At 42.5% G+C, this 21,723-nt stretch overlaps 1 protein-coding gene across 6 annotated transcripts in view; it reads right to left on the bottom strand.

The window, feature by feature from the left end:
• Window positions 1-21,723, bottom strand: part of LOC115160726 (sodium channel protein type 2 subunit alpha) — a 52,273-nt gene that overhangs the window by 6,234 nt on the left and 24,316 nt on the right. For 4 of the 6 annotated variants that reach the window (XM_029711066.1, XM_029711063.1, XM_029711061.1 and 1 more), the window contains exons 13-21: window positions 21,260-21,392; window positions 20,898-21,136; window positions 20,614-20,787; window positions 20,126-20,482; window positions 19,543-20,022; window positions 15,619-15,751; window positions 15,266-15,420; window positions 14,794-14,967; window positions 11,598-11,720 (exon numbers count right to left, since the gene is read on the bottom strand). In XM_029711066.1, the coding sequence (XP_029566926.1) occupies window positions 11,598-11,720; window positions 14,794-14,967; window positions 15,266-15,420; window positions 15,619-15,751; window positions 19,543-20,022; window positions 20,126-20,482; window positions 20,614-20,787; window positions 20,898-21,136; window positions 21,260-21,392 (1,968 nt within the window). Of the gene's footprint in view, window positions 1-11,597; window positions 11,721-14,793; window positions 14,968-15,265; window positions 15,421-15,618; window positions 15,752-19,542; window positions 20,023-20,125; window positions 20,486-20,613; window positions 20,788-20,897; window positions 21,137-21,259; window positions 21,393-21,723 lie in introns of all 6 variants that reach the window. The other 2 variants (XM_029711060.1, XM_029711065.1) reach the window with 1 other exon arrangement.

Genomic DNA, 21,723 nt, shown 5'->3' with positions numbered 1-21,723 from the left:
CCATGTTTCATGAGCTGAAATAAAAGATCCCAGAAATGCTTCTTCACCTGCTGGATTGTCTGAGACCAGCCACCCGGACAGCTGATAAACTTGTGGGTTTGCACAACTGAAGAATTTCTGCACAAACTGTCAGAAACCGTCTCAGGGAAGCTCATCTGCTTGTTCGTCGTCCTCACTAGGGTCTTGACCTGACTGCAGTTCGACATCGTAACCAACTTCAGTGGGCAGATGCTCACCTTCGATAGCCACTGGCACATTGGAGAAGTGTACTCTTCACAAATGGCAGACAGCATGTATGGTGTTATGCGGGAAAGCAATTTGCTGATATGGTGAACAGAGTCCCTCTTGGTGGCGGTGGGGTTATGGTATGTGCAGGCATAAGCAACAGACAATAAACACAATTGCATTTGATGGATGGCAATTTGAATGCACAAAGATACCTTGACAAGGTCCTGAGGCCCATTGACGTGCCATTTATTTGCCCCCCTCACCTCATGTTTCAGTATGATAATGCACAGCCCCATGTCGCAAGGATCTATACACAATTCCTGGAAGCTAAAATTGTCCCAGTTCTTCCATGGCCTGCATATTCACCAGACATGCCACCCATTGAGCATGTTTGGGATGCTCTGGATCGACGTGTACAATGGTGTGTTTCAGTTCCCGCCAATATCCAGCAACTTTGCACAGCCATTAAAGAGGAGTGGGAGAACATTCCACAGACCACAATCAACAGCCTGATCAATACTATGCAAAGGAGATGTGTCGCGCTGCGAGAGCCAAATGGTGGTCACACCAGATACTGACTGATTTTCCCGATCCAAGTCCCTACCTTTAAAAAAAAAGTTATCTGTGACCAACAGATGCATATCTGTATTTCCAGTCATGTGAAATCCGTAGATTAGAGCCGCATAAATGTATTTCAATAGACTGATTTCCTTATATAAACTGTAACTCGGTAAAATCTTTGACATTTTTCCATGTTGTGTTTATATTTTTGGTCGGCTATTGTCACGTCCTGACCATAGAGAGCTTGTATTTTTCTATGGTAGAGTAGGTCAGGGCGTGACTGGGGGTTTTGTCTAGTTTATATATTTTCTGCGTTGTGTTCTAGGTACTTTTTTTCTAGGTTGGGGTTTTTGTATGATTCCCAATTAGAGGCAGCCGGTCATCGCTGTCTCTAATTGGGGATCATATTTAAGTTCTTGTTTTTCCCACTAGTGTTTGTGGGAGATTATTTTGAGTTAGTGTATGTTGCACCTCTGTCACGGTTTGTTGTTTCTTTGTTTATAGTTTATTGTATGTCTTGCATAGTTTCACAGATAAATAAATATGTGGAACGATACACATGCTGCGCCTTGGTCTCGTTCATACAAAATCCGTGACAGCTATTGGGTTGCTGTGGGCCTTAGTTTGTCTACAGAGCTCTGTATCCTTGCAGGGAGCTGATGTCACGTTGATAAGAGGCTGTCATTAGAGCCATGTAGAGTACTTAGAGAATTGTGCCAATGCGGGCCAATACTACAAAAAGTCAATTCTGACAAAAGCTGTATCCCATGTAGCCAAAACTTGTTAGTTACCCATTAATGTTTCATGGGGAATATTTAAACAATGCTATGTAACTGAATGTCTATAATTAGAAAACAAATCTAAATTCTAAAAGTTGGCGCAACTCTCTAAATATGTGCCTCTGGCTGTGATGATATGCACTATGAGGAAACAGCACTGTAAAAATAATCTAGTTGTTTCAACTAATTATTATTAAGTAGCTGGTTTAACAGTCTTTCTTTTGTTCACTAAACTTTTTGGTAAAATTTTAAGTTGGCCCAAACTTAGCTCCAACATGAGAAAACGTGTTTGATCAATTTGTCTCATATGTTCATTCAACCAGAAATTATTATTTTACCACAAAAAAGGCTGTGGAACTAGTCACACACACACACACACACACACACACACACACACACACACACACACACACACACACACACACACACACACACACACTTGGCCAGATCTTCAGACAGCACAGTGTCTGTCATCACCAACCTGGGAGTGAAATTTGACCCTGCGCTCTCCTTCAATGCAAACATTAGCCACGTCTGTAAAACATCATTCTTTCGAACATCTCCCGCCTAGGAACCTCTCTCACCACTTCTGAAGCAGAAAAGCTTATCCATGCATTAGTTTTCTCCAGAATTGATTATGGGAATGCAGTACTTGGGGGCCTGCCTGCAAACTCGATGAATAAATTACAACTCATTCAAAACAGTGCTGGAGAAATTATGACACTCCATACTTGCTTACCTCCATTGGCTACCTGTCCCTCAAATAATTGGCTTTAAAATTCTCCTCCTGGTCTACAAAGCCCTAAATGGCATCGGACCTGCCTACCTGTCAGATCAAATCAAATCAAATCAAATGTATTTATATAGCCCTTCGTACATCAGCTGATATCTCAAAGTGCTGTACAGAAACCCAGCCTAAAACCCCAAACAGCAAGCAATGCATGTGAAAGAAGCACGGTGGCTAGGAAAAACTCCCTAGGAAAAACTCCCTAGAAAGGCCAAAAACCTAGGAAGAAACCTAGAGAGGAACCAGGCTATGAGGGGTGGCCAGTCCTCTTCTGGCTGTGCCGGGTGGATATTATAACAGAACATGGTTAAGATGTTAAAATCTACTCTCCCCCTATGAACCTCCATGCACCCTACGTTCAAGCCACGCTAAACTGCTTCATGCACCCAGGACCCGGCTAGGAACAATGGAGAACCATGCCTTTTCCTCCCACACACCACGCCTTTGGAACTCCCTTTCTGAAAATCTCAGGGCTGTTCAGACTGTTGAGGCTTTTAAAGTTGGCCTCAAGACTAATCTTTATCAGCTGGCCTACCCTTCCTCCTAGACTTTGATTGTTGCTTTTATGATATGGTTATATACAGTACCAGTCAAAAGTTTGGACACACCTACTCTTTCAAGGGTTTTTCTTTACTTTTACTATTTTTTACATTGTAGAATAATAGTGAACACATCAACACTATGAAATAACACATATGGAATTATGTAGTAACCAAAAAAGTGTTAAACAAATCAAAATATATTTTATAGTCTTCAAAGTAGCCACCCTTTGCCTTGATGACAGCTTTGCACACTCTTGGCATTCTCTCAACCAGCTTCATGAGGTAGTCACCTGGAATGCATTTCAATTAACAGTTGTACCTTGTTAAAAGTTTGTGCAATATTTTTCCTTCTTAATGCATTTGAGCCAATCAGTGGTGGTGTGACAAGGTAGGGGTGGTATACAAAAGATAGCCCTATTTGGTAAAAGTCCATATTATGTCAAGAACAGCTCAAATAAGCAAAGAGAAATGACAGTCCATCATAACTTTGTCACGAACCGGCTCGTAGCCCTTAACAAAAAGGGAGACAAAGCAGAGATCGAGGAATAACAAAAATATATTTATTAACTAAAGAAAACTATATTCAATTAACAACGGTGTGTGCAGTCAGTAATCAGTAGTGTAAGTGAGTGGTTGCGTGCATACATGGTGATAATGAGGGGTGTTGAGAGGTGCCAAAACAAGCCACAAAATGCCACAACCAAAATACTCTTGGCATTCTCTCAACCAGCTTCATTAGGAATGCTTTTCCAACAGTCTTGAAGGAGTTCCCACATATGCTGAGCACTTGTTGGCTGCTTTTCCTTCATTCTGAGATCCAACTCATCCCAAACCATCTTAATTGGGTTGAGGTCAGGTGATTGTGGAGGCCAGGTCATCTGATGCAGCAATCAATCACTCTCCTTGGTCAAATAGCCCTTACACAGCCTGGAGGTGTCATGTTGAAAAACAAATGACAGTCCCACTAAGCACAAACCAGATGGGATGGCGTATCGCTGCAGAATGCTGTGGTAGCCATGCTGGTTAAGTGTGCCTTCGATTCTAAATAAATCACTGACAGTGTCACCTGCAAAGCACCACCACACCATCACACCTTCTCCTCCATGCTTCACGGTGGGTACCACACATGTGGAGATCATCCATTCACCTACTCTGCGTCTCACAAAGACACAGCGGTTGGAACCAAAAATCTCAAATTTGGACTCGGTCTAATGTTCATTGATTGTGTTTCTTGGCTCAAACAAGTCTCTTCTTCTTATTGGTGTCCTTTACTGTAGTAGTGGTTTCTTTGCAGCAATTTGACCATGAAGGCCTGATTCACGCAGCCTCCTCTGAACAGTTGATGTTGAAATGTGTCTTAGGTAACTCTGGCGGTCCTCATGAGAGCCAGTTTCATCATAGCGTTTGATACTTTTTGCGACTGCACTTGAAGAAACTTTCAAAGTTCTTGAAATTTTCCAGATTGACTGACCTTCATGTCTTCAAGCAATGATGGACTATCATTTCGCTTTGCTTATTTGAGCTGTTCTTGCCATAATATGGACTTGGTCTTTTACCAAATAGAGCTATCTTCTATATTAACTTTTAACAAGGCACACCTGTTAATTGAAATGCATTCCAGGTGACTATAGGGAATGCAAAGCTGTCATCAAGGCAAAGGGAGGCTACTTTGAAGAAACTCAAATATATTTGTTTAACACTTTTTTGGTTACTACCTGTTTCCATATGTGTTATTTCATAGTTTTGATGTCTGCTATTATTCTACAATGTAGAAAATAGTCAAAATAAAGATAAACCCTAGAATTAGCAGATGTGTCCAAACTTTTGACTGGTACTGTATAATTGCTTGTTTTACTTGTATTTTTTACTATTTTCTTTTTAAATTTTTATTTTATGGACTTTGAGATAATTCTTGTAAACTCAGAAAAAATAAATGTCTTCTTTTTTATATTTTACCAGGTAAGTTGACTGAGAACACGTTCTCATTTACAGCAACGACCTGAGGAATAGTTACAGGGGAGAGGAGGGGGATGAATGAGCCAATTGCAAGCTGGGGATGATTAGGTGACCATGATGGTATGAGGGACAGATTGGGAATTTAGCCAGGACACCGGGGTTAACACCCCTACTCTTACGATAAGTGCAATGGGATCTTTAATGACCTCAGAGAGTCAGGACACCCGTTTAACATCCCATCCAAAAGACAACTCCCTACACAGGGCTGTGTACCAAATCACTGCTCCAGGGTATTGGGATATTCTTTAGACCAGAAGAAATATTGCCTCCTCCTGGCCCTGCAACACCACTTACAGCAGCATCTGGTCTCCCTTCCAGGGACTGACCAGGAACAACCCTTCTTAGCTTCAGAACCAAACCAGCAGTGGGATGCAGGGTGGTATGCTGTCACCTGCATTTATTTTCAGAAAACTTAACATATGTAAATATTTATATGAATATAACAAGATTCAACAACTGAGACATAAACTGAACAAGTTCCACAGACATGTGACTAACAGAAATTAAATAATGTGTCCCTGAACAAAGGGGGGGTCAAAATCAAAAGTCAGTATCTGGTGTGACCACCAGCTGCATTAAGTACTGCAGTGCATCTCCTCCTCATGGACTGCAGCAGATTTGCCAGGTCTTGCTGTGAGACGTTACCCCACTCTTCCACCAAGGCACCTGCAAGACATTTCTGGGGGGAATGGCCCTAGCCCTCACCCTCCGATCCAACAGGTCCCAGACGTGATCAAAGGAATTGAGATCCGGGCTCTTTGCTGGCCATGGCAGAACACTGACATTCCTGTCTTGTCGGAAATCCCGCACAGCACGAGCAGTATGGCTGGTGGCATTGTCATGCTGGAGGGTCATGTCTGGATGAGCCTGCAGGAAGGGTACCACATGAGGGAGGAGGATGTCTTCCCTGTAACTTACAGCGTTGAGATTGCCTGCAATGACAAGCTCAGTCCGATGATGCTGTGACACACTGCCCCAGACCATGATGGACCTTCCACCTCCAAATCGATCCCGCTCCAGAGTACAGGCCTCAGTGTAACGCTCATTCCTTCGACGATAAACGCAAATCCGACCATCACCCCTGGTGAGACAAAACCGCGACTCGTCAGTGAAGAGCACTTTTTGCCAGTCCTGTCTGGTCCAGAGATGGTGGGTTTGTGCCCATAGGCGATGTTGTTGCCGGTGATGTCTGGTGAGGACCTGCCTTACAACAGGCCTACAAGCCCTCAGTCCAGCCTCTCTCAGCCTATTGCGGACAGCCTGAGCACTGATGGTGGGACTGTGCGTTCCTGGTGTAACTCGGGCAGTTGTTGTTGCCATCCTGTACCTATCCCGCAGGTGTGATGTTCGGATGTACCGATCCTGTGCAGGTGTTGTTACACGTGGTCTGCCACTGCGAGGACAATCAGCTGTCCGTCCTGTCTCACTGTAGCACTGTCTTAGGCGTCTCTCAGTACGGAAATTGCAATTTATTGCCCTGGCCACATCGGCAGTCCTCATGCCTCCTTGCAGCATGCCTAAGGCAAGTTCACGCAGATGAGCAGGGACACTGGGCATCTTTCTTTTGGTGTTTTTCAGAGTTAGTAGAAAGGCCTCTTTAGTGTCCTAAGTTTTCATAACTGTGATCTTAATTGCCTACCTTCTGTAAACTGTTAGTGTCTTAATGACCGTTCCACAGGTGCATGTTCATTAATTGTTTATGGTTCATTGAACAAGCATTGGAAACAGTGTTTAAACCCTTTACAATGAAGATCTGTGAAGTTATTTCGATTTTTACAAATTATCTTTGAAAGACAGGGTCCTGAAAAAGGGACGTTTCTTTTTTCGCTGAGTTTATAATGAAAAGCGCTTCAAAATGTTTCTTATTATTACAAACAATGTTTCCAAATTACATACTTGACACGCATTATTACATTGCGCATGTTCATTTATACAGTAATTAGTATTCAACTTGTCCTCACCTGGGATTTTAACACACAACCTTTTGAGTCACAGCATGCCAATCTTCCTACAATTCTGTATTGTTACCCTTTGCACTTCAAAGTAAATCTCAGCTCTGTTAAAAGTACACTCAAGAAAAAAAACATAGTGATTAAGGAGTAACAATAAAACAGAGTAATATGCTCCACCAACATTGGACAAGCATATGGAAAAAACTCAAATTGCTTAAATAAGTAAATCAAATCAATGATGATGAGAATAGTCAGATGAACTGCTGATTGCCAAAGTCATGGTGGCGTAGCAGGATAATTGCAATGTCATCAACCAAGAGGTTGTGAGTTCAAATCCCAGGTGTCAAGTAATAATCATTGTGTAAATGAACAGGTGCAATGTAAGTTGAATGTTCGCCTATGTTTTTATCACGTTGGAGCTACGTTTGGGACAACTAAAACTGTTAAGTTCAGGTAACACTTTGACTGAAAAGTTAACTAAACCAACAACCAAAAAATGTGGAACTAGTTTCTTGATAATATTTAGTTGAAAAAAATAGATTTGTGGGTGATTTTTGTACAGTGAGGGCTCTGGGGCCTCATTTTATAAACATTGAGTACGCACAAAATATGCCCCAAAACATGTGTGCACCAGTTTTCACTCAAAAGTTGGAATTTATTAAAACTGAACTTGAGATGAGAATGTGCTTATCCTCCCGCTAACTTTAAACCATGTGTACGCATTGCAAGAAGGCAAAAGTAGCCTAGTAGTAGCCTTGTGCAGGAATATATGATGATACTCTTATTCATAACAAAAACAAATGGTAGCTAAATATAATAACAAGAGGCAATCATCTGCTGTTATTAAGAAGAGCAAAAATCTATTTATTTTATCTTTCTAAAATAGGCATCTATTTCCTATTATTTATTTTGTTTCAATGATCATTGCAGAATAAATTCCTCACCTTTTCTGACTGCGATGGTTTCATATTCGCAAAATGGCCGATAGGCCTACAACAAGTTAGGATAGGCTACCGTTCGTCCCATCTCTCATTTAATTGGACCCACTTCACAATAGTAAATAAATAATCTATTTCAAGTATTTTGCACTATTTGAGCCAATTCGAAACACATGCAAATTAATTACTTAAAAATCATACAATGTGATTTTCTGGATTTTTGTTTTAGATTCCGTCTCTCACAGTTGAAGTGTACCTATGATAAAAATTACAGACCTCTACATGCTTTGTAAGTAGGAAAACCTGCAAAATCGGGCAGTGTATCAAATACTTGTTCTCCCCACTGTAGGCCTACTGCAGTTTTCATTTTTTTCAGAGTAAACAATGTTTCAGAATTCGCTGGCAGTGCAGCATAGCCTATTTAGGTTTGGGAAAAAGCAAATGCCAAACATTATTGATTTCAAACTATCTGTTTGCAAGTCCACAGCAAAGTGCAATGTTTTTGTTTTTCAGACAAGTATCACGCCCTGATCTGTTTCACCTGTCCTTGTGATTGTCTCCAACCCCTCCAGGTGTCGCTTATTTTCCCCAGTGTATTTATCCCTGTGTTTCCTGTCTCTCTGTGCCAGTTCTTCTTGTATGTTTCCAAGTCAAGCAGCAGTTTTCCCGTTCTGCTTTTTGCATTCCCCTTTTTCTAGTCCTCCAGGTTTTGACCCTTGCCTGTTTCTGGACTTTGTACCCGCCTGGCTGACCATTCTGCCTACCTTGACCACGAGCCTGTCTGCCACTCTGTACCTCCTGGACTCTGATCTGGTTTTGACCGTTTTGCCTGTCCATGACCATTCTTTTGCCTACCCCTTTGGATTAATAAACATTGTAAGACTCCAACCATCTGCCTCCTGGGTCTGCATTTGGGTCTCACCTTGTGCCTTGATAACAAGTTTAGATACAAAGGCGCCGGAAGAGATAGCTGCCGTTTTACGGTCTCCTAACCAATTGTGCTATTGTGTGTGTTTTTTCTGCGTTATTTGTAACTTATTTTGTACGTAATGTTTCTGCCACTGACTCTTATGACCGGAAAGAGCGTCTAGATATCAGGACAGCGATTACTCACCTCGTACTGGAAGAAAACATTTTCTTTAACAAGTCGGACGCAAAGAATTTACTTCAGACACCAGACAAGGCCCTCATCCCCATCATTCGCAGGAGAAAGAGACAGAGATATGGGGACGTAGGTCGGGGTGCCTTGTAATGATCCGACAGCGAGTGGGTAATCTGCCTTTACCATCAGTCCTATTAGCCAACGTACAATCATTGGATAACAAAATAGCCGATATATGAACATGTATATCCTACCACTGGGACATTAAAAACTGTAACATCTTATGTTTCACCGAGTCGTGGCTGAACGTCGACATGAATAACATACAGCTGGTGGGTTTTACGCTGCATCAGCAAGATAGAACAGCTGCCTCAGGTAAGACAAGGGGTGACGGTCTGTGTATATTTGTAAACAACAGCTGGTGCACGAAATCTAATAGTAAGGAAGTATCGAGGTTTTACTCACCTGAGGTAGAGTCTCTCATGATAAGCTGTAGACCACACTATTGAGCAAGGGAGTTTTAATCTATATTCTTCAAAGCTGTCTATTTACCACCACAAACCGATGCTTGCACTAAGATCGCACTCAATGAGCTGTATACGGCCATAAGCAAACAGGAAAATGCTCATCCAGAGGCAGCGCTCCTAGTGGCCGGGGTCATTAATACAGGGAAACTTAAATCCGTTTTACCAGTATGTTTAATGTGCAACCAGAGGGAAAAAACTCTAGACCACCTTTACTCCACACACAGAGATGCGTACAAAGCTCTCCCTCGCCCTCCATTTGGCAAATCTGACCATAATTATATCCTCCTGATTCCTGCTTACAAGCAAAAACTAAAGAAGGAAGCACCAGTGACTCGGTCAATAAAGAAGTGGTCAGATGACGCAGATGCTAAGCTACAGGACTGTTTTGCTAGCACAGACTAGAATATGTTCCGGGATTCTTCCGATGGCATTGAGGAGTACACCACATCATTCACTGGCTTCATCAATAAGTGCATCGATGACGTCGTCCCCACAGTGACTGTACGTGCATACCCCAACCAGAAGCCATGGATTACAGGCAACATCTGTACAGAGCTAAAGGGTAGAGCTGCTGCTTTCAAAGAGTGGGACTCTAACCCGGAAGCTTATAAGAAATTTCCACTATGTCCTTCGACGAACAATCAAAAAGGTAAAGCATCAATACAGGACAAAGATTGGATTGTACTACACCGGCTCCGACCCTCGTCGGATGTGGAAGGGCTTGAAAACTATTACAGACTACAAAGGTAAGCACAGCCGATGAGCTGCCCAGTGACACGAGCCTACCAGACAAGCAAAATTACTTCTATGCTTGCTTCGAGGCAAGCAACACCGAAGCATGCATGAGAGCATCAGCTGTTTCGGACGACTGTGTGATCACGCTCTCTATAGCCGATGTGAGTAAGACCTTTAAACAGGTCAACATTTACAAGCCTATAGGGAGGAGGTCAGAGACCTGGCCGTGCGATGCCAGGACAACAACCTCTCCCTCAACGTGATCAAGACAAAGGAGATGATTGTGGACTACAGGAAAAGGAGGACCGAGCACGCCCCCATTCTCATCGCCTGGGCTGTAGTGGAGCAGGCTGAGAGCTTCAATTTCCTTGGTGTCCACATCACCAAAGAACTATCATGGTCCAAACACACCAAGAAAGTCGCGAAGAGAGCATGACAAAGCCAATTCCCCCTCAGGAGGCTGAAAAGATTTGGCATGGGTCCTCAGATCCTGAAGAAGTTCTTTAGCTGCACCATCGAGAGCATCCTGACTGGTTGCATCACTGCCTGGTATGGCAACTGCTCGGCCTCCGACCTCAAGGCACTACAGAGGGTAGAGCGTACGACCCAGTACATCACTGGGGCCAAGCTTCCTGACATCCAGGACCTCTATAGCAGGCGGTGTCGGAGGAAGGCCCTAAAAATTGTGAAAGACTCCAGCCACCCTAGTCATAGACTGTTCTCTCTGCTTCCGCATGGAAAGCAGTACCAGAGTGCCAAGTCTAGGTCCAAAAGGCTTCTCAACAGCTTCTAACCCCAAGCCATAAGACTCCTGAACAGCTAATCAAATGGCTACCCAGACTATTTCAATTGTTGTCATCTCCCCTCTTTTACGCTGCTGCTACTCTCTGTTTATTATCTATGCATAGTCACTTTAACTCTACCTACATGTACATATTACCTCGACTAACCTGTGCTCCCGCACATTGACTCTGTACCGGTGCCCGCTGTATATAGCCTCGCTACTGTTATTTTACTGCTGCTCTTTAATTATGTATTTGTTATTTATGTATTTTTAACACAAATGTTTCTTAAGACTGCATTGTTGGTTAAGGTCTAGAATATAAGCATTTCACTGTATGGTCTACACCGGTTGAATTCATTGCTATTTTGTTAGATACTGTCTTGGCCAAATTCCAATACTTCCAATGTATACATTAAATATATAAAAAAAATGTCAACCATAAAAGGTTGACATTTTTTCAGGCGGAGTTATACTTGTTCACAGTTTCATGACAGGTCTGATTTATAACAGAAAACTTGCGTATGTATGTTTCTAAATCTCAATATTGTTGTGTGAGTGCAGTCTTTTCAGAAATGGCGCACGCAGATATTTAGTGATAAATTTACGCAACGGTTATAAATGAGGCCCCAGGTCTGGCAACTCTTACCCTCATGCCCTCGAAGCGGGACAGCGCTCTCAGGGGCCTCAGCGCTCGCAGCGTCCTCAGGGACTTGATGGCACTCAGCTCAGCGTAGCCCAGGGCGTTGGCCACAAGGCTGACCAAAGAGACCTGTAAACACAATGATGTCATCATGAGACACGTGACTAACTGATTGACACTCAGGGGAGGCAGAGCCTCTGTCTCAAAGATATAAACCAGGAAATGGGTCACTGTCTCGCCTTGACTACATTACAGTATCATTTCAACAATGAAACGATAATACAATGTCCTTGCATTTAAAAGCATATTTTGATATTGTATTGGAGACTAAGAACTTTGCTTAAGCGGAAAAACCCCTTGGAGCACTCAAATAAACGGTCTATTTCTCAGTTCATAAAAGATTTTGAAGTGGTCCTAAAGCCAGAGTCTACTTCGGTTGAGGTGAAAAAGACACTATAATCTTTTCCCATACAGTACCAGTCAAAAGTTTGGACACTCATTCAAGGGTTTCTTTATTTTTACTATTTTCTACATTGTAGAATAATAGTGAAGACATCAAAACTATGAAATAACACATATAGAATCATGTAGTAACCAAAAAAAGTGTTAAACAAATCAAAATATATTTTATATTTGAGATTCTTCAAAGTAGCCACCGTTTGCCTTGATGACAGCTTTGCACACTCTTGGCATTCTCTCAACCAGCTTCATGAGGTAGTCACCTGGAATGCATTTCAATGAACAGTTGTGCCTTGTTAAAAGTTTGTGCAATATTTTTCCTTCTTAATGCATTTGAGCCAATCAGTGGTGTTGTGACAAGGTAGGGGTGGTATACAAAAGATAGCCCTATTTGGTAAAAGTCCATATTATGTCAAGAACAGCTCAAATAAGCAAAGAGAAATGACAGTCCATCATAACTTTGTCACGAACTGGCTCGTAGCCCTTAACAAAAAGGGAGACAACGCAGAGATCGAGGAATAACAAAAATATATTTATTAACTAAAGAAAACTATATTCAATTAACAACGGTGTGTGCAGTCAGTAATCAGTAGTGTAAGTGAGTGGTTGCGTGCATACATGGTGATAATGAGGGGTGTTGAGAGGTGCCAAAACAAGCCACAAAATGCCACAACCAAAAATAACAGTGTGACTGTGTGGAGAGAGTCTCCTCAATGTATGGGGGAAAGGTGTATTTATCCCTGGGATACACCGGGGCCCAGGTGTCCCATTTCGCTGACGACCCTCCCGGCTCCACCCATTGACATCCTATTAAGGAAAACAAGAGCAAAGAGAACAAATTCGGCAAGAGATTGGGAGGGTTGTCACAACTTGAAGACATGAAGGTCAGTCAATCCGGAAAATTTCAAGAACATTGAAAGTTCCTTCAGGTGCAGTCACAAAAACCATCAAGCGCTAGGATGAAACTGGCTCTCACGAGGACCGCCACAGGAAAGGAAGATCCAGCGTTACCTCTGCAGAGGATAAGTTCATTAGAGTTAACTGCACCTCAAATTGCAGCCCAAATAAACGCTTCACAGAGTTCAAGTAACAGACACATCTCAACATCAGCTGTTCAGAGGAAACTGCGTGAATCAGGCCTTCATGGTCGAATTGCTGCAAAAAAAAACACTACTAAAGGTCACCAATAATAAGAAGAGACTTCCTTGGGCCAAGAAACATGAGCAATGGACATTAGACCGGTGGAAATCTGTCCTTTGGTCTCAGTCCAAATTATAGATGTTTGGTTCCAACCGCCATGTCTAGGTGAACGGATGATCTCCGCATGTGTGGTTCCCAGCATTTGTTTTACACTTTTTGGGGTACTACATGATTCCATGTGTTATTTCATAGTTTTGATGTCTTCTACAAAGTAGAAAATAGTAAAAATAAAGAAAAACCCTTGAATGAGTAGGTGTGTCAGGACTTTTGACTGGTACTGTATATTTGCAATGCATTCGGAAGGTATTCAGACCCCTTGACTTTTTCCACATTTTGTTACGTTACAGCCTTATTCTAAAATGCATTCAATATTATTTTTCCTCATCAATCTACACACAATACCCCATAATGACAAAGCAAAAACAGGTTTTTAGACATGTTTGGAAATGTATTAAGAATAAAAGGTGAACAGGTTTTCATAAAGGATCTCTCTGTACTTTACTCCGTTCATTCCCTCGATCCTGATTAGTCTCCCAGTCCCTGCCGCTGAAAAACATTGCCACAGCATGATGCTGTCACCACCATGCTTCATCGTAGGGATGCTGCCAGGTTTCCTTCAGATGTGATGTTGGCCTTCAGGCCGAAGAGTTCAATCTTGGTTTCATCAGACCAGAGAATCTTGTTTCTCATCGTCTGAAAGTCTTTAGGTGCCTTTTGGCAAACTCCTAGCGGGCTGTCATGTGCCTTTTACTGAAGAGTGGCTTCCGTCTGGCCACTCTACCATAAAAGCCTGATTGGTGGAGTGCTGCAGAGATGGTTGCCCTTCTGGAAGTTTCTCCCATCTCCATAGAGGAACTCTGGAGCTCTGTCAGAGTGACTATCGGGTTGTTTGTCACCAGCCTGACCAAGGCCCTTCTCCCCCGATTGCTCAGTTTGGCCGGGCGGCCAGCGCTAGGAAGAGTCTTTGAGGTTCCAATCTTCTTCCATTTAAGAATGATGGAGGCCACTGTGTTCTTGGGGACCTTTAATGCGAAAGACATTTTTGGTGCCCTTCCCGAGATCTGTGCCTCGACACAATCCTGTCTCTCACAATCCTGTCTCGGATTTTGCTCTGACATGTACTGTCAACTGTGAGACCTTATATAGACAGATGTGTGCCTTTCGAAATCATGTCCAATCAATTGAATTTACCACAGGTGGAGTCCAATCAAGTTGTAGAAACATCTCAAGGATGATCAATGGAAACAGGATGCACCTGAGCTCAATTTCGAGTCTCATAGCAAAGGGTCTGAATACTTACGTAAATAAGGTATTTCTGTTTGACATTTTTTATATATTTGCAAACATTTCTAAAATCCTATTTCCGCTTTGTCATTAAGGGGTACTGTGAGTAGATTGATGAGGATTTTTTTTTTTTACATTTTAGAATAAGGCTATAACGTAACAAAATGTGGAAAAAGTCAAGCGGTACTAATACTTTCCGAATGCACTGTATATATCTTTTTTTTTGTGCAAGTGAAGAGGTAGTTTAAAAAATACCTACGTCAACAATAAGAAAGTCCAACCAGCACCAGGCGTTGGTGAAGTATTTGGCGAATCCATAGGCCACCCATTTCAGCAACATCTCCAGGATGAAGATGTAGGTGAAGATTTTGTCCGCAAACTCCAACAATGTCTTAATGGTCTTCCTCTGTTCGATGTAGATGTCCTCAAATGCCTTGGTGTAAACACAAGCCAATCCGATTATCACTTCCTATAACCCGCACTAATCTCATACACCAGAGCAGCTGCGGCTGCCTCATCAGATCTGTTACCAGTTAATTCTGTGTCAAGGGATCACAGAATGGTCAATTACATAGTACTAAGCGCTTTGAAAAGTAGAACAACCCTCGCAGCATTTCTACTCCATTGTTTCTCATAAGGGTACTACTGTAAGTCAGACAATGGAAGAGAATCTGCCTGCCCTCTCTCTCATAACCTCAGATCCTTCCCCAAATCATTAATTCCCCACTCACCAGTGCTCCACTGCTGAGCAGGATCATGAAGATGATAAAGCTCTCAAACCAGTTGTGCTCCACTATCCTGAAGCAGGTCTTCCTCAATGTCCACCACATCTTCCACTTGCCCTCCTCAACGTTCACTTGGCAGCATTGGAATCTACGGACACAGCCTGAAAGCAGACAGCATAGCTATACAGATTATACTTCTGTTATAAAGATCAGCTCATTCCCAGAGAAATGCCCATGACGAATGTCTAACTATGTTCTGATCAGACCCATTCTGTTTCTGGGTTCCAGCTTGTTATGCCTGAAGCCATTCGCAAAAAACAGTACCCACATCCTGAGATGTAGCCTACTGTATCTCTCACCATCAGTGAAGCATCCTTCAGCTTCCATGGACTCCTCAGGCTCCATGTCCACCGAGCCCTCTCTCTCTCCTGGGGCCCTGATGTCCACTGTACTGCCCTCTGATGAGCTCAGTGGACGGTCTTTAGCTAGCTGCTGCAAGGGGAGCGAAGCCACAGCAACATTAGCATAGCACACCTGTGACAGGGCCTGGGACGCTAGCATTTGCCCGGGAGCCTCATTACAATGGATCACCCAGTGATGCAAGGGTGCTTGCCATATGTAAGCTCACAGGGTCTTTCTTTAGAGTTGTATCATTTCATGCAGAATCAATCAAAAGTACCTACAGACTTAGGAGATGAGACACGTATAGTTTGGAAAGTCCAATTGTAGGTTAAGAGATGCTGGTATATGAGCACTGTAAGAAAATATATTTGTATCTCGATAAAGGCTGAAGGTAAAAATGATTTCACTTTAGTCATATGGCATGCGTTCTCTAAAAGTGCGTGTTTGAACCAAGCTTGTGATCTTAATGATAGAACATGTGTGCTCCGGTATTTTCATGTCCAGGACTTTTTGACCCAAACAAACCAGTTTTTCCCCCCCCTTTACATTTCCCTCATTGACATGAAAACACATATGTCCAGTTGCTAATCAGTAGACAAGCCTCATTCATATTAAAAAGAGGGTCGCCTGCATTAGCTTAACAGCAGATATAACAGTGTTGTGCACTTTAACCAAGACAGGCACTAAGGAGTCTGCATTCCAGGCTAGTGTCAGATTAGGACCGCCTAATCACTCAAACCTTCCCTGGAGACAGGGCATTAAACACTCAGGACGAGATAAGTTGACAGAGTAGTGTGATCTTACTGTGGAAATAATGTAGTTTATAGATCCTATATGGTTTTACAAAGGCCTTTGTGGTTTTTGGACCCATGTGGATCACACAATAAACCAGCAGCATACCACCCTGTACCCCCCCCCCCCCCCCCCCCCCCCCCCCTCCAAAAAAGATCCCAATGCTCCAGGGCAGTGATTGGGGACATTGCCTGGTGTAGGGTGCTGTCTTTCGGGATGGGACGTTAAACGGGTGTCCTGACTCTGCATTCACTAAAAGATCCCATGGCACTTATCGGAAGTGTAGGGGTGTTAACCCCGTTATCCTGGCTAAATGTCCAATCTGGACCTCATACCATCATGGCCACCTAATCATCCCCAGCTTCCAATTGGCTCAATAATCCCCTCTCCTCTCCCCTGTAACTATTCTCCAGGTCATTGGTGTAAATGTATGTGGTCTCAGTCAACTTACCTGGTAAAATAAGGGTAAAAAAAATGCCTCCAATATTTGACAATAGAAAATAGTCCTTAGAAAATGTCCTAAATACAGTGTAATAACTAGAGGAAGGCTGCTTTTCGAAAGAGGTGTACTGGATTACAAAATATATCAACTTCACCATGCACCATCTAATACTCTTGACAATATTCAAACATGGGCCAATTTATTGAGGTATGTCAATAAAGCTTATTCACCGTCTATCCTCAAGCACTTGGTGTCTTTCTACTGGGTGTGTCTTCCAACAGCCTTGAACTGAGAGCAGCCTTAATGCCTTTCTGGAGAGTGCAACAGCACTGAGCTGTCATGGGACCCAGCTAATGCAGAATGGGGAATGATGTGCATGCTACGATGATATATGCGCTGAATACTCCATTTGACTAAGCTACCGGAATCATAGAGATGTTTGACCTTAAATGTAGGTACTGTTGTAGGCACTACGATATCTTCTCATTACCACATACTGTATACTCTACTCTCTGTTTTTAGTAATAACTCAAGAAGTTTCACCTCTTTTGGACTCAGCTACCTAAGTAAAATATAATTAGTCATTACCATATAAGTAGTATTTATACTCTGTATTCTTACTTGCACATCATTAATAACGGTATGCCTACTAACAACAATATTCATTTTGGAAACTCAGCTGATTGAAATAATGATGGTCCTCTTAAAAACAAGCATTTGTAATCATCTGCTTTCATCATTCCATTATGGATCATATTCGTCAAATGAAAATGCCATAATACATGTTTGGGCTGTGAACCATTCCTCCAATGAATTTTGATGTTCAAAATCCATTACTCTACAGCATATCAACCAGATTTGTAAAGCTCCAGGTTCTCTCTGGCTGCTGAGCAATCCAGCCCCCAAAAACCAAACCAAAGGAACAAAACAAAAGAATAACCATGGGCTGAACTATTGATGGAAACGGTGGTGTTGATCATTCATTTAAAAAAGTATTGCAAAGAAGCCTTATATCAAAAATGAAATAAAAAATGATCAGGGCTGGCAGCATCAGAACGGCTGCTGAACGAATAGAAATGAAGTAGGGAGGAAAGTATGATCAAGCAGAAACAAACATAGATGAGCAATCCAATACAAAGGTTGTTCTTTTTTTGGTAAATGGAATAGGCAACCTCCATGGTTAGTGTTATGTACAATAAAGTGGTCTTACAAGTCTCCTCTCATTGAAAACCTTGAGAGCGTCTGTGAAACAGCTGCAATAACAAATGGGGTTAAGTGTGGTAAGTTACTGTACCACATGCTACCTTGTCTGGGAGCAAAGCATGTTAGTCACATATTAACCTCTCAGAAAATACACTTAGTGAAGAAAATACAGTCTCACCAAATTTACAAAAGTCATTATTGTTAAACGATAAATAGTAATTACAGCGCCATAACAACATGAACAGCAGAGTACAACAACATCAGCTAAATACAACCGTAACAGTGATATTTTATGATTGTCTGACTACAATGTTACCATAGATACTAATTCACAGTAGGCCCTCAGTTTATACCATATTCTGAGAGAGAGAGAGAGAGAGAGAGAGAGAGAGAGAGAGAGAGAGAGATGAATGGGCCTATCTACTACAATACAAGGCATTAAAGCTCCCTAAAGAGGAGGAAGTAGCTGCAGAGCACTTAGACTTAAATGGCACATAATGTAATTTGAAGACTAGTATTTTCCTGTCTCTCTAGCTTCTCCCCGTTAAAGGGTCACGGTACACAGGGACTCCAGAGGATCCATAATGTCACATGCTCATACTTTGCTTGCCATGCACCGTGGGTTAAGTGCACCAGCATGACCACTGCAATGGAAGATCCTACTTATCTTAAGCAACAAATGCATCCGCAGTGGACCACACCACAGCCAATATCTGGAATCGGTCTTCATCCGTCGCTCCTATTCTCTTTGCCTCTCGCTCTATTTTGTCGGCCCATAAAATCAGAAGCCATAGATCGACGAGACATCGGGAGTCTTACAGAAAGGTAGTAATCACTAATGGCCCAAGCTTAACATGAGATCTGCGAAATCACCCCCGACTTGAATATCTCTTATTGACGTCAACACGATCTAAAACTGTGATAAGGGAACTGGAGGGACTAAATGTTGTTGTTCCCTGGATAAAATATAATGACAGTATTTTCATCATTGTGCATCATTTTGGGGAACTCTCTGACATATGCAGCTGTTCTACGTCCATAACTTGCAACTGATTAATACCCCCAGTGAACAGCGAGTGAAAGGCCAGCAATTCCCTCTTTCTAAGCTCTAATGTGCCAAACACACAATATTACATGATAATATTTGAGCACCACCTGGCTCTGGCTGTCACCATTTTTAGACACCGCATCACTTGGAAAAAGTGCAATCATCTCTAATGAGTCATTCTAACGTAATTATGTTAGACAATGTGGACAAACAAGAGCAAACAAGCAGATATTTGTATAATATCACTGTCTTTTTTTAAGCTCATAAAGTCACTGTCTTTTTTTTCAAATCGTAAACCTAGATCAACAGTTGATTTCAAACTAGGTACAAGAATCTCAGACTGTGTACCACTCCCACATAGAATCATGCCAGTCCAAACGAAGCGAACATGCTCACCTCTTTGCTTCCCTCTATGTCCGAGGAATCGCTGCTGAAGTCCTCAGTGTTGAGATTTTCAAAGTCCGACTCCCCCACAGCGATGGGCACCGTGACGGTCAGACTGGGGTTGTGGATGAACTGCATGTAGTCAGTGTTGTCGTTGACTATGTATTTCCCTGCTGCATTGCTACCCACTCCCATGCCTACCCCACCGGTGGTGCCATTGTCATCCTTCACGTATTCAGGGTCTTTCATGATCTCCACAGTGGTGTGGTTGGAGTTGTAGTTGGTTCTGTGGAGGTCATCCAGGCTCCCCTTCTTTTTCCTCAGACAGATGCTGTGGAAGGAGCGGCACACCAAGGCCTTGACAAAGGCGATGCCCTGGTGGATGCGGCCTATGGCCACCGTCAGATTGTTCATCTCGCTGTCATCATCCGTGGCCGCCAGGTTATCAGCACTGAACGAGCTCAGCAGCAGGGCCAGGAACAGATTCAGGACCTGCCACACACACACACACACAATGTTTCAAAGTTACTGTAATTGATAAAAACGTACAACGGATTAACAGTAATACAGATACAGTATAGAGCTGTAAACCTACCACCAGGTTCCCGATGACCATGACCATCATGAAGACGATGAGACACATGCTCTGGCCAGCCACCTCCATACAGTCCCACATGGTCTCGATCCACTCCCCACACAGCACCCGGAACACAATCAGGAAGGAGTGGAAGAAGTCATGCATGTGCCAGCGGGGCAGTGTGCAGTCTGTAGAGATCTTACACACACAGTCTCTGTAGTTCTTCCCAAACAGCTGCATGCCCACCACCGCGAAGATGAAGACAATGATGGCCAGGACCAGGGTGAGGTTACCCAGAGCCCCCACTGAGTTACCAATGATCTTGATCAGCATGTTCAGTGTGGGCCAAGACTTGGCCAGTTTGAATACTCTCAGCTGCTTACAAAGATAAGAATAGGATTAATATTCATTGCTATTCCAATACGTTGACAGTTTACTTTTTACCAGTGATTATTGACTGAACCTGCAGCATATTGGATGCTGTGCTGTAGTGTCGATGCTCTTACCAATCGGAATGATCTGAGGACAGACATTCCAGACACGTTGGCCAAGCCAATCTCCATCAAGCTCAAACTGACAATGATACCATCAAATATATTCCAGCCTTCCTTAAAATAACAGTACGGATCCAAAGCAATAATCTTGAAACACATCTCAGCTGTGAAGATACCTGTAAACACCTGAGTAAAACAACACACAAAACAGTGATAACAGTAATTAACATGTCATGGCGATTCCAAAATGGCCGATTCAAAGTGATATGGCAAAAACAATTGACGTGACTGCGTACCAGGTTTCCCACAGAAAGCATTTTTTTGAAATCCCCAGACATTGGGTGGTGCTCCATAGCCATGAACACTGTGTTCAGAACAATACATATGGTAATAGTCAGGTCTACAAAAGGGTCCATCACGATCATCTTGACTGTCTTCTTGATCCTCAGCCATGCCGGACAACAGTCCCAGATGAGGAAAGTGTTGGAGAACTTGTACCAGCAAGGAGGGCACTCCTGTCTCGACTCTTCAAGTTCTGATACATATAGAGGAGAAATAACAGAGAAATATTTGTTTTATGAATGTGTCCTCATTTAGTCTATTTGCTATTTGCTATTTGTTTTAGGGGGTGTCTAGGGTATGGTATAGTCGTACACACCTTCCATAGTATTAGTTATAACACTAGCTACACTGAAGGCCCTCTGCCTGGCCCCTGGGTCCTCCAGGAAGTTCATAGAGGCCTGGTACGATTCACATTGGGCCTTTCTGTACTCTGTCTCCGTAGTGTTGCCCTGGACGTACATAGATTCATCTGTTACATGAAGTTACATCATTTGGAAGCATCTTCCATGGATTGATAAGTCAACACAAACCAATTGCATCAGCAGTTAGCAAAAAGTTAACACCAAAGATGGCCATGTTCAAGAGGCTTAATAATCGCTTAACCAGGATGTTATTATCTGTTAAACCCCCAAAATACTGTATTTGCAATCACATCAATAGAAATATTGAAAAAGGTTCGTACATATATGGAATATATGACAATCTATATGAAAACTAGATCTGTTTATACTGCCTTCTATTTCATTTGTTTAAACACGTTATCTTTCAGTGTGTACATGT

Source organism: Salmo trutta, chromosome 24 (assembly GCF_901001165.1).
Source record: "Salmo trutta chromosome 24, fSalTru1.1, whole genome shotgun sequence".
Taxonomy (NCBI): domain Eukaryota; kingdom Metazoa; phylum Chordata; class Actinopteri; order Salmoniformes; family Salmonidae; genus Salmo; species Salmo trutta.
Note: the sequence above shows the minus strand (reverse complement) of the source record. Positions and strands in the feature narration are given on the sequence as shown.